Source organism: Corvus hawaiiensis, chromosome 1 (genome assembly GCF_020740725.1).
Source record: "Corvus hawaiiensis isolate bCorHaw1 chromosome 1, bCorHaw1.pri.cur, whole genome shotgun sequence".
NCBI classification, from domain to species: Eukaryota; Metazoa; Chordata; class Aves; order Passeriformes; family Corvidae; genus Corvus; species Corvus hawaiiensis.
In genome coordinates this window covers 10,076,279-10,089,783 of record NC_063213.1, presented here as the reverse complement: position 1 = coordinate 10,089,783, position 13,505 = coordinate 10,076,279, and the positions used below count along the sequence as shown (strand labels likewise).

At 41.9% G+C, this 13,505-nt stretch overlaps 1 protein-coding gene across 4 annotated transcripts in view; it reads left to right on the top strand.

Annotated features, from left to right (window-relative positions):
- Positions 1-8,419, top strand: part of DIP2C (disco interacting protein 2 homolog C) — a 312,763-nt gene extending 304,344 nt beyond the window's left edge. For all 4 annotated transcript variants that reach the window (XM_048328952.1, XM_048329106.1, XM_048329035.1 and 1 more), the window contains 2 exons: positions 481-604; positions 5,272-8,419. In XM_048328952.1, coding sequence (XP_048184909.1) covers positions 481-604; positions 5,272-5,524 — 377 coding nt within the window. In that variant the 3' untranslated portion in view covers positions 5,525-8,419. The remainder of the gene's footprint in view (positions 1-480; positions 605-5,271) is intronic.
- The last annotated feature ends 5,086 nt before the right edge of the window (positions 8,420-13,505 follow it).

Below are 13,505 nucleotides of genomic sequence, written 5' to 3'. Positions count from 1 at the left end.
TGTTTTTAGTTTATTGATAATCACCTTTGTAATACACCAAAAGCATCTGTAGTGACCATCTCAAAGCAATTGGAAGAACGTCAGCCACACTGTTAGGATTAAATCTGTTCTTTCTCTTTGAAAAAACAGAGACAAACAAGGAACCTATTGTCTATTCAGAGTGCCTTAAAAAAAATGAATCTGTTCTGCATCCACCTGGGAGAACACCAGGAATTTATGCTGCTGTCTTTGGATAAAGATTTCTGCCTTTGTCTTTTTCAAATGGGAGTAGTGTTTTTGCCTTCCTTTCTTCTGTCTTTTTGCTCTGCATTGCACTTCAGTAATGGAAAATGCTCGTTAGTTCAGAAATCACTTCGGGGTTTCAGAAATTCAGGGACAACTTACATTGTACTTATTTTACTTAATTCTGAATGTGAACATTTTTATAATTTAATGTACTGGAGAATAGAATCTCTCTTGTTTTTTTTCCCTCACCACCAGAACGCCATGATGCACTTTATGTGGTGGGTGCATTAGATGAAGCCATGGAATTGCGAGGGATGAGGTACCATCCGATCGATATTGAAACCTCTGTAATTAGAGCACACAAGAGCATCACAGAATGGTAAGGATTATATAACACCAGGGCCCTTATAAAAAGCTGAAATATCTATAATGTCTAGGTTTTCTCCTTGGATATTGCAATTGATCCAGAAAATGGCCTGTCAGGATGGTCACAGGATTTATAACCCAGCTGCCAATGTGTCCTTAGGATGAAACTTTTCTCAAACAGATTTAATCAGAAAGGACTGATTTCTGATAAGTTCATTCAGTATGTTTCTTTCTTTTTTTTTTTTTAAGGAGTAAGCAAGCAAACATTTCAAATAAATGAACACTAATAAACTTTATTAGTGAACACACTGTTATTTTTTGAATGGGTTATTAATAAATGAAGTAGTGATCAAATCAAGGTCACAATGGAAATTGAAGTGGTAAATCAATGAGTTAATAATGATGTTGTCTTAATCAATGTATCATCCTCAGATGTACACAGCAAGTAATCATTTCTTGAGGCCGATGAGCTCAAATTGCTTTTCATTATTCTTTCATCAGAAGACTCAGTCAGGTAGTTGTTCTGTTTTGATACAACCTTTGCTCAGCTATTCACCTTTCAACCAAAATGAATCTGTCGCAATATCCAGAGCAATTTAGTGCATTTTTCTTTTCAGTCCTGGCTGCAGAGGTGTGGCCTGAAGCAGAAAGATTAATAATGAATGAAGCACAGCAGCTGAACTGGTTTTCTTTAGTACAAGACTTTGCTTTTTTCTTAAATATCAGTTAAAATGAATGCATTTAGTTGCTTGGCCGAGTGTAACTCAGGTTTTGCCTTATTGCCTCCTCCTAGAGCATCATCACTGCTGGTATGGTCTTGTGCCAGATAGGCACTACACAGGGAGCTGGGTTCTGTGCCTTCATACAGACCAGTGTGAACACTTTAGGAATGTCATGAAATTCCCCTTGAAAATGTGTCAGTACCAGCAGTTTTCAAGTAAAGCTGTTTAAGGACTGCTCTATGATAAGATGGCCATAGATTCATAAATCGATGTGTTCATCAGTACCTGTTTGTCAGAGGTTTGTGTCCCCTCAAATTATGAGCTCACAGGCAGTGAATTAAGTAGCCATATCACACTGCAGAAATGGGTTTCAGTACCAAAAAATGCTTGAATTATATTCCTGCTTTCAAGACTGCTGAGAGCACTTTGAGGATCCTTTTTGTTTCACAACCATGGAAATTCTGAGTGAGAAAGTGACAACTGAAAAAGGGTTGGGGGTAAGCTGGAACAACCAGAGAAAAAGGCCACTGAATTTCTGCAAGAAGGTAGAAGTACGTGCAGATAATTCTCAGTGCCTTCACTCTTCCCAGTAGGTGGGTGATAGTGTACAAGGCACAGGACTGAGAATTCAGAAAACACTCTGTACTGTTGCTACCCTTTGCTCAACGGCCAATATTTAAGGCCAATATTTCAGGGTTGTTTTTTCCTCAAAAAGAGAGATTGCTGATGAATTAGATGTGTCTTGGATGTGGTCCCTGTAGAAAAGGGACACACAGTTATTCAGAGTGACAATGTCTGGTTTGCTCACAGTTCCCAGCCTCTTCCTAACCAATGCTCTGCCAAATAACCATCATAGAGTTTTCATTCACAGTCCTTGTCCTGACTGTCCTTGACTTCTTTCATGTAACTTCTCTTTCAGCTTCTCTGAGAGACGCTCCTTTTGTCTTTGCGACACACCCCTTGACAAAATAATAGCCAGCTAACTCTTTTTTTTTTAATTTATAATTTGTATATCCCTTTCTGTGGACAGGGGCATAAGCCTCTTTTCTTTTTTTCTTTTCTTGTTTTTCTTTCCTTTTTTCAGTTACAATGCCCCATTAAGGATTTAACTACATAAGTTCCTGTTGCACACAGAGGGTGCTGGGCATGTCCAGCTGATAGATTGTAAAAACAGCCTCTGAGAAACGCAGCTCATTTTGTAACACTGGGCACCACTGAGGGACCCGGGGGTTTGTTGACTGACATGTGATCCTGCTGGGCAGCTTCTGTCATTGAGGATCAGATCTGAAAGGTCATTTAAAATTATGCTCGTCTCTTAAGAAATTTTAGCACAAAATCAACAACCTCTGACCCTGGACTTCCTGTGTCTTTATACGTAACAAGAGTGGCACAGTCTGGTTTTACTGTGAGGGAAACACACACCGGGCATTTTGAAAGTGTTTCTAATACCACAAAATACATTGAAAAATAAGGAATGTGTTTTAATTAAAGCACATGGTTGACTCATTTAAATGTCAAAGTCTCAAAGGAGGAACAGAACAGAGCTTCCTGGAATTTGCTTAGAAGTGGTTTATACACAAAGCTACACAAGATATTTGGAGAAGAAAACAATTAGGAGCTTCTTTCCCTGGAGGTGTTTTGACAAGTTCCTTGTTTTTCCTGTAGCATTCGGTGACACGGAAGCAGCAGGAGGGGCCATTCCCAGCTCAGTGCATTGACTGTTTTCCATCTATTGGGTGTGACTTGATTACTGTGACTCAGTTATTTCTTAAGGAAAGGGCAGCCTTCCTGGTCCCTAGATTTTTGGTTTGAGTTTTTTTATTCATCAGGGCTAGAAAGTTATGCATGCATAAGAGATACACACTGGCTAATGTATTTCATCTCAACTAGTAAGAACATAAAGAGCAATATTTCCTTTTACTTCCAGTGGTCACCAGTGAGTTAGAACCATGACATATGAAATGAGTTTTAAATTAAATTGAAGCCTCTTGGGAGTGTCACTGATTTTAGGACTTAATAGAAGCTTCATGAAAATTTTGGGAATCAGTTTTCTGAATTCAGACAAACTAGTTTATTCTAACACATGTTTTAGGGACCTGCTCCTGAATCTTGCTATTAATTGCTTTCTCAAGTAACGAGCTAACAGCAGTTTCCAGGCATGGTTTCAAATGCTAACTTACATTTCAATGAAACCTACCCAGGGTTTTTTTGTTAAAATATATATAATACTAATTTAGATGTTTGTACAGCAATCAATAAAAATTCCAGGACCTCTCTGGAGATGGTCACCTGTGCAGTCTGATACATATATTCAGCATCAATCAACTTACTAAAATGTCTGTAAAAACATAATTACAAATGGAAATTCATTTCACAGCAGTACTAAGTCAAAAGGGGCCTTCTCAGCCTTGCTTTGACTGCTCATTAGTTTTCCAGATCAATAAGCACATAAGAATTCAATCAAATAGTACTTTGGCAGGATCTGAAAATAATTTTTTTTTTAGAGTAAGTACTTTCCTTCTAAAATCCATTCTGTCAAGCATCAACGTAGAGCACATTTTCATAGCTAATTTTTGGGCTAAGTAAGATATGGTTCCACAGTACATGGATTTTCAGAGCTGTCTTAGTAGGCTAAAACAGTGCACTTCTGTCTCAATCAAGCATTGACCTTAGGGTAAGAAGCTCTTTTTGAAGATGGCTTATGTACATAATATATTCTGACTTTCAGATGCTTATGCTCAAGACAGTTCTGGGAAGTTATCCCTTGATTTTACGAGGTGAAGGCAAGTAAAGTACAGGGCTTGATGTATGGCTTACATGTGTAGAATATTATTATTTATTCTATGGAATAAGTTAGAGGAAGAAGTGTCTTAAACACCTGCAAGGAAGAATGAGATTGCTCTTTGTGACTCAGCTGTGCTGACCTCCCATGAGATGCAAGAGTCTTTGGAGACACTGGAGATGTGAGGAGGAGGATGGAGGGAAGCTGTAAAACTACTCTGGATGGAACCATACACCAGACTTTGATATCCTCCCAGCCTCCGTATTTGGAAAGATAAATGCATTATCCTTAGCCAGAAATGGTCCCAGGTAGCAGAACCCAAAATTTACCTGCTTTGGCTCCAGGACTTAACCAAAACTTTGGGGTCTTACAAAGTTCTTTTAGCAAAGAAGAGATACTGGGGATAATGGCATTCCCTTGACTGTCTCAACTGTTAATCAGGAATGTTAAAACTCCTGTCCCCTTAAACCCAACAGAAATAAAACAGCCAAAATAAAACAGATGGAGAGAGAGCCTTACTTCTGTGGAAACCAATTGGTCCAGAAGAATTGCAGCTTTTTTGTGCTGAGCTCTGCCCTGCCTGGACAGCAGCCAGCCCATTCCCTAAGTCGCACAGCCGTGTTTGCCAAGCAGGCGCAGGGAGGATGGCCCCTCCCCGGGCACCCCTGTCTGCCTGCACTGTGCCATGTGCCTTCCCAGGGCTCCACACCCCTTCACTAGCAGGCGTTATCCTTCAGATCTTTCAGCTCAGCCTATGCTCCTGCTGTTCTTCTTGGTGCCTCCTCTCTTAACCTCCTTGGTTTTCTGGGCTGCTCTTCAAAAAACCCCAGAGAAGACGCCTCCACACACACATCACTCCATGACCACAGCAGTGCTGTGGCACTTCCCTGGCTTCAGAGGGAACCACATGCTGTCGTAGTCCCTCCTTACACGGCAGGCAAGTTTCTGTAAAGTTCAGCCTAATGCTTAAAATTGCAGCAGTATTAAAGAGAGAGCTCATGGGGCTGTTCTGCCCTTGCCTGCAGCATGTTCTCTCTTGCTGCTCACACTTTGTGTTGAGCACACTGAACAAGCCCAAGGAGCTCCAACAAAAGGTAACCAAGATGCAAGAAAAAAGATAAAAAATGAAATGGATAAAAAAACCCTACCACTAATATTTTTTTTCTTTCGTTCCAGTGCGGTGTTTACCTGGACAAATTTACTGGTTGTTGTAGTTGAGCTGGATGGATCTGAGCAAGAAGCTTTGGACCTTGTTCCTTTGGTCACCAACGTGGTCCTGGAGGAACACTATCTGATTGTAGGGGTGGTGGTGGTTGTGGACATTGGTGTAATTCCTATCAACTCCCGTGGAGAGAAACAACGTATGCACCTACGAGATGGATTTTTGGCAGACCAGCTAGATCCCATCTATGTGGCCTACAACATGTAGTCTTGTACCTTAAAGCTTCCATGGACTTTACTATAGATGTATAAAATTTTTTTGTGTCCACTAAAAAGTGTGCAGATAAGATGCTGACACTCATCAGAATGGAACTGTTTCTATTACGACTTTTCAAAGCAGTCACGATTGGCAGGAAATAAAATGTGAAATGTTTTCTTTTATCACTAAATTTTAGAAAAGAAGGACTATGGGGTAAGGCCCTTCAGTGTGTTGGAAAAGCCCATTTTAAACTTTTTTTTTTTTGCTTATTGGACAATACTGCTTTTTGAGTAAATGTGGCTTTGTATTTTACATTAAGTAAGCTGAAGTAGATTTTTTTTTATTCTGCCCTCCAAATGGATTCTTTTAAAACAATTTGCATACTAATACAAATAATTGTTTCCTTCATTTGTTTTAATATATCATAAAAAGTTGATGAATACAGATCCATTACTAACTTAAGCCATTTTAGATCCCACATCTTAGGAAACTATGTAGTGGTACGAGGAGAAAACCCAAAGTAGCACCTTTCAATTAGAAATTTTGCAGCTTTCTGTCAGAGATGCTGAAAGCCCAAAGGCCAAAGAGCCTTTGCTGTTAGCGTTAGAATGGAAGAAATTTATAAATAAGGTGTATTTCGGCAATGAGCTTGCAAATATCTTTGTACTAAACTAAAAAGATAAAATAAGTTAACTACTACTTCTGTAATTATGTACAAAACGTTTAATTTATTTTGATCTCTTTAGAAGTATAAAAGAGAAGAAACATTCAAGAATATTAAAATCTTGAAATGTTTGCTAATATAAAAACAAAGTGTTGTATTATCTTGAGTGGATAGTATCACATCAAATATATATATATGAAATATAAATTCACTAATGACAAAAGATTTTAAAGTTTAAAATGCAGTACTTGTCACTTGCATGGTGTCTCCCACTGTAGATAATCAAATGTTACTCACGAATTTTTTGGAAAAAGAAAAAAAGCAATCCTGGATTGCTAAGTATCCCTGTCAAAAAGAATCCTCTAGATACCAGCAAGTGGAATTATTGCTGCCTTTAAGGCAGTGAATGAATTTAAGACTAAAAATGCACTACAATAATTTTCTTTTCTTTGCCATGGAGGCAACAATAAATATTCGTGCTGGCATGTGCATACACTTGTTAGACTTAGAAAAGGCAGGTTGAGGAATAGCACTGTTGTCTAGCTGCAGAACTTTGTTGCACAATTTTTTTCATTGTTTTAGTTGGTGTTTTTACTGCTATAAGGAAAAGTTTTGGGGTTTTTTGCACAGAGTCATCAATTCGCCTCTCAGCTAGGACATGTAGCTTGGTGGCCAACGCATCCAGTTTACATTTACAGGAAACGATTGTTTCAATGGTCTTTAATTTATTCCTTAACGGAGAGGAGCGTGTACAGTCACTACCACCCTTTGGCACGGATCGTGCATCTGCTAACTAGTCCCTAAACGCATTGAAACATCAGAGGAACCCATCTGCCTGGTTAAGGAATGGAGGAGTCCCATGGTCTCCAGCCTGAGGCCATCACGGGAGAAGAGTAGAAAACATGCATCACAGCTGCCTTCATTTTACTACCTTTGGAGAAAAGAGGGGTTTGATTCCCCCGTTATGTTGTCTTCCCTGCCCCCCCGCCCCCTTTTTTAAAACCTTCCCCTTCCTTCATGTGGTTGTAACTGAATTGACCTGTTTGTGATCAAGAGTGGGATTTACCAGCTGCAGTCCAAGAATGCTTTTCTTATTTGTCCCAAATGACGTTCATGTGCTGGCTCTCATTACCGGATATGCATGACTAAGATTGTTGCAGGGCAAATGTTATCATGTTTTTATCACGTATAAGGGAGTCTCAATGCTGGGTGTTAAAAATCTTTTTAAGAGGTAGGGACGATTTAGTCTGCATGTACAGTACAGAGCATCTTGCCACATCAGACGCGTTTTCTTTCAGACCATCTTTTCCGCCCTCACTGTCCTGTGAATAGCCCTATTCATGCTCTGCAGACCAATCCCATACTTTGTTAAATTCATTTTCTGCTCCCGAAAAAGAATAAAATCTGTTCTTAATGGCAAGTTGTTGTAAGGTTTCAGACAAGATGTTGATTGATTACAAACATAATTGCAGTGTGTGAACTAACTTGTGAAGTCCTGCTATCGCTGATCTCAGTACTGCAAAACAAATCTCGCTGTCGTTCAAAGCATCACTTTAACCTTCACGAAGTCAACTTTGCATTTGTAGAGAATAAAAGAGCTGCAATGCAGTTGTGAAACGCAGTTAATAACAGCTCTCTTCTGCAACCTGTCATCTGTGGTTGTTAAATCCTGAGTTAAGAGAAATGATAAACTGAGTTTCTGGTTTTGTTGTGCAAGCAAAAGGAAGGAAACATTTAAGCACCATCAGACTGAGCAATAAAGAAGGATTGTTCTGTATTAGAAACTGTACTGTAGATAAACCATTCATGAGAATGTATAAAATGTTTGTCTTGTGACCTTGTGCTTTTGGAGTCAGACAAAACCATGTAATCAACTCGATGCACATGCACAAAAAGAGAGGGTACACAATGAACATTTAAACACAAAACTAATCAAACAGGAGCAGATTCCTCATGGTGCTTGTTTATTATATATATTTAATCCTGCTTGACACTTTACCCAAGGGAAGACTGTCCCTTTTATCAGTTGAATGTTAGCAGCGTTATTTCATAGAGTGTGGTGACTGGTTAGAGAAATTCATGTAACTCAGCCAATCACAGATTCAAACAAAAATTTTTATGTGCAAAGGACAGCAACCTTCTTGTATGTTAAACCACCAGTACGCTTTGTACATCTGTGATAACGCCTGTTTTATATTCAAATGAACAAATAAAAGCTTTTATTTTTGTTGCTCTGAAAATATCAGTTTCTTAATTAGTCATCTAAAATGGAGCTTCCAAGAGCTGCGGATGCTCAGTGGAGGAACATGGAGAGCTATACTGTAATTTTATTTTGTTTACCTCTCTTGTTGCATAATTTATTAGTACAAATCATTATACTTTTAACAATGTTTAAATACTGGTGTGGGCATTTATTGCTGAAAGACTTTCATATGGCAACAAATGTTTTTTGTGAAATGTTTTTTTAATTCTTTTTAATATATTCAAATATACTGTTCACATTTTTGCTGAAAGTGTAAAGATTATTGTAAGGTTGGTAACATTTTGTGAGAAGCAATAACAAGCATTAGTACTGTAAAACTCCTCAAATTTGTCACATCACTTTTGTTGCAAGGTCTTGCTACTGACATGCTGCTAATCAGTCACCTAAGGAAGTTGCTGATCCAGGTGTTACAGCTCTGATGGAACTTTCTGCCGCTGGAAGTCTATGGGTTGCTGCTTGGTCACTCACACGTGGGGCTAGAACCTCCCTAATGATTCAGTAACCTTGGGTGGCCAGATGATCCCTCCTGGAAATGTGAGCTGCATGTTTCCATTGGCTTTTTCCAAAAAGACCTTGATTTCAGATCTGGCTCCCAGCTGCTGAGTAGCAGCTTCTCCAGGGAAGAGGTTTGGCCCCAACTCTCGTTTTCCAAATGTGATTTCGAGGGGCGAAATTGTGAGTCCTCATGTCTTTGGAGGCCTGTCTGAGAAATTCAGGGTATAAAATCCCGTCTCTGATGGCTTGGATTTCAGGTTGCTCATCACAAGAGGTAGGTGCAGTCTTGTGGAACTACAATTTCCCTGAGCAGAGAGAGAGATCCAAAAATTGTGGGAATGACAAAGCAAGTTAGAGATGGCAGAAGGAAGAGGATGGCAGAACAGCAAGTAATTCCTGATTCAATTTTACAAATTGTTTCATTAAAGGAAAAAGGGGTTTGATTTTTATGTTAATGGGATTAGGGTTTTTAAAAGGTCAAAATATTTCATATCCACAATTTAAAAATAATTTTGGCAAAAGGTGGCTGTAACACTGCAAAGCTGGTGGGAAATCTCAACAAAAAACCCCTGTGAGATTAGAAGAATCATGAACAATAGGAACAGCATAATTTATTCATTATCACGATACTAAGAATGTAAGAATTGGAAAAAAAGTTTGATAAAAGACCATACAGCTTTCCTTTTCTGGTTTTCAACACAAAGATTTCCTTTATGCACTGTTATTATCAAGGGGGGAGGGAGGGGCATGCACAGAGATCAACAACAAATTCTTACCAGTTGCCTTGTGAGCAAAGCTGAGTTTGGGGGAGCTTTGAGCTTTCTCCAGCACAGCTACTCACAGTCACCTGCTGGGCCACAGAACCCTCTGCACCCCTGGAGAGGTAAATCCAGCTGTGGCTCTTGCCTGGGCATACTCATGTTTGAGGGGGCTGGGCTGGGCTCTGGGTGGATGGGCAGTGGGGGAGAGGTACAGCCTACAAGAGTCATCCCAAGGGGGATGGACCCCACTGTCCCCAGCATAAGAGCCAACCCTGATTTTGAATTTTTTGTTGCTTTGTTTTATTGGAAGAAATTTTTGCTTTAAAACTGAGATTTGAAAAGGAAAAAGAAAAAAAGTAACCAGATTCTACATGGTGAAAGTAGAAATTAATCATTTTGTTTGGGGATAAAATATAAAATAATATATTGTTAATTTTTTTAAAACATAAATGTATGGGGTTTTTTTACATCTGGAGTGCTCCATTTGGTAGCCCACATTCCCAAAAGCTCTCTCTCACCTTACCATGATTTAGGGTTCTCCTTTTCATGGTTTTCCTTGTCTCTTTTGTGGGGTATCACCTTAAAGCTGGTACAAAAGCCATCTAAGCTTTGCCTCATTTGTGCTGCACCTGGCTGAGGTCAACATCTCTGAAGCAGCAGCTCCCCCTTTCTTACACAGCAGAACAGGATCAGGCCATCTCTGCACTTTCTGGCATCATCCTGACACTGGGAACTGCATGGCATTTCAAATTCCCTCAGGTTCACTAAGCAGGTCGTGCTGCATCATGCCAGTCAAAGTCAGTGCTCTTTACCTTTTTCTGGTCTGCACAAACAAGATTTCTTCAAAGCCAAAGCACTGTTGTATATTCTCCATGATGCACATGGGGCCAGTGGGGGGCAGGGGGGGAAGTCTTTTCCCTGGGAGCCCACGACACAGCTAATAATAATTTTTTTTAATGATCGCCAAATCTTCTACAGCAATGGCCAGTTAATGGGCAGATCCTAAAGGCACAAAGCTGATCTTGTTTTAATTTTGTGCTTTGGTAGATTGAGGCTCATAGGCATGTGGAGAGTAGCTGGAGGATGAGACAAAGCTGATGGAATCTTCACAGGAAGTGGCTTCCAAATGTGACTGGCAGCACATGGGAAAGGTTTGGAGATGCCAGAAGAGGCACCAAGAGCTGTACTGAGCTATCAGGATAAACACACCAGTGCAGGAAGCCACAAATGAAGGGCAGTTTTAGGAAAAATATTTGGGTAGAAGAGGAGGCCAGGAAAGAGAAGATTGTGCATATGGAAGTAAAGATCAAGCAGTTGAGACAATCTAAACCTGTGGCATCGGGCGCCCAATTTTAGGGGCCTCCTAGGGGAGTGCATTTCAATCAGGAAGCTCCAATGCTGGGACTCACGTCGCTGCTCTTAGCCCTGGATTCTGACTGGAGGCTTGGGTGACCTGCCCCTGTTGGACTGAGCCAAGGGCTCTGCAGGAAGACTCAAGAGAGGAGGTGTATAGAGGTAGAAGGACAGACCTGTGCAAGGCAAGGACAGAGTTTATCCCAGCCCCAACGGTCTGGGAAACTAAAAAAGAACCAGATCTGTATCAGGTAAGTGGCAGGACTGAAGAACAGAAACTGGGAGAAAACAAGAATAGGAAAAGCAGCTGCATGCAAGAAGAAAATAATGTTTCCGTGAAGCCAGGTCGGGAGAGGAGTATGGCACGGCTAGTATTCACAGAGCAGCAGGAGACGAGAATTTGAGCCAACAACTGCCCAAAGGAAGTGAGTGGCTGAGGAGGTACAAAGGAATTAAACTTTCCATTGCAGCCACATGTACTCATTAGCATTTCTAGGATGCCTCTCCCAAACATTTGGGTTTGGATACTTTCCTGAAATCCACAGGAGAATTTTTTTTGCATACCCCTCCTCTCTCCTAACCACAAGTAGCTGCAAGCTGGGATGGGGCTGCACCCTCGTGTGCCTTTGCAGGGTCCCTGCGTGGCTCAGTCCGGGCTGGCTGCTGCAGGGGCAGGGGTGGACTTGCACAGCCTGAAAAACTCTCTGGCTGCCTGGGCAGGCACTGGGCATCCACCATGGAAACCCACAGCTCACCCTGCCAGTCCAGGGTGCAGGGCCACAAAAACTGAATGGGAATGTTTAAGTTCTTCTCTCACAGCTCTTTGGTTAGCAAAGAGAAAGAAGTGTGGTCTCAGCTATAATTTTTTTTTTCCTTCAAAGGAGGGAAGTATTTTTTCATCTTGGAGCAAAGCCTTTTTACAGTACAAGAGGTTTTTAACTGCTGTTTTAAGCAATAATAAAATGGCTATTAGAGATCACTCTGTTATGAAAATTTTCTAACAAACCCCATGTTTTCTTAAGTGAAAACTTCCATTAAAAACTCCCATTTCCAGTGGATCACCTAACAGGCTGTAGCCTTGCTCCAAACTGGTCTGACTGCATTTTGCTATGCCTGCATGAGGCACGTGTGCTGTCGTTGCACTTTACTTACAACTACCAGCACCATTTATTTTTCCAGCACGATAAAGCCAGTGCATCTGCAGGAGAGACACAAAGTCAGGATGCAACCTGTCAGTTTGGGATGTAGCAAAGTCCCGTTTTGATTTGGAAATGCTGAGCTACTGGAATAATAATAATTAGGTCTGTAATGGGATGCGGGATTCCAGACACTGCTTTTCTTCACCAAATGGTGATAGCAGTAGTTGGGAGAGGTGGAAACACTCCCTCTGCCCAGGGAGGTCCTGAGCAGGATCACAATTAGGAGAAAAAGAGGCAAATTCTGGATAAGCTGTTACTAGAAGACCATAGATAGGTTCTGTCTCTGCAGATGATTCTGCACAGAGAGTGTACTTCTTCATGAGCTTTGGGCTAAGAGAAAGGCTCTGGGAGTGGATCTAGTACCAGGGGCAGAGGTCGACAGTCTGGGCTGTGCCAGGCTAAGGAGGAGCTTGGGAAGCCTGTGGCTCTTAGCCTTGAGCTCCCGCTGCTCTCTCGCTGCAGGGCCCCTGTCTGTGGCAATTGCTGCTTGTAATTGTCCGTAGCTTTCAAAGGGAGGCTCCTGCACCAGGACAAGCCCGAGGTGGCTCGGAGCTTTCTCAGTGTCTGTGGCACTTCAGGACAGATCCAGTCCCTGCAGCAGGGACCTGCTGTGGGAGCGGCCTCCTGTTCCCCTTCCGGCACCTAAATCTCAATGTCACCCCACTGACTCCAAGGCTTCCTTGCAAGTGCAGCATTGCCCCCACCCAAATTCGGCAGAGAGAGGCAGCGGGAACCCCGCTGGTGGGAAGAGCTGAGCAGTGCTGGGCTCTGGCTCGGCGTCCAGCGCCGAGTCCCAACAGCTCGGCCAGCATGGAGCAGCTCCCTGCTGTGGCAGCCCCTGGCACTGGGGAGCCCAGTGTTCAAACGCTGCCGGGCTCCAGCATCAGTGGGAAAACAGAAGCAATTGCATGGCTGAGCTGCACATCTTGCGTTTCTTCGGGGCAAAACTAAAAGGCTTTCTAGCCCTTGTGGTCTTTATGGACTTGTGAAAAGATAGGAAAAGGCTCTGTCACTCAGTCAAGCGTTGTGTCACCCAAAGAAATTCTCTCTCCAGCACGTAATCCACGCATGGCAGAGTTTCTGGCCGTGATTTTCCTGGAAGGAGCCAGTGTTGCTGCTCCTTGGCGGGGCTGAGCTGCAGGGCTGGCAGCGGGGGATGTCCCTGCCCATGCCCTGGGGTTTGTTCTGCTCCCTCCTCAGGCACAGCTGACCCACACGGCTCCTATGCCTCCCAATGAGGACAGTGAGCAGGATG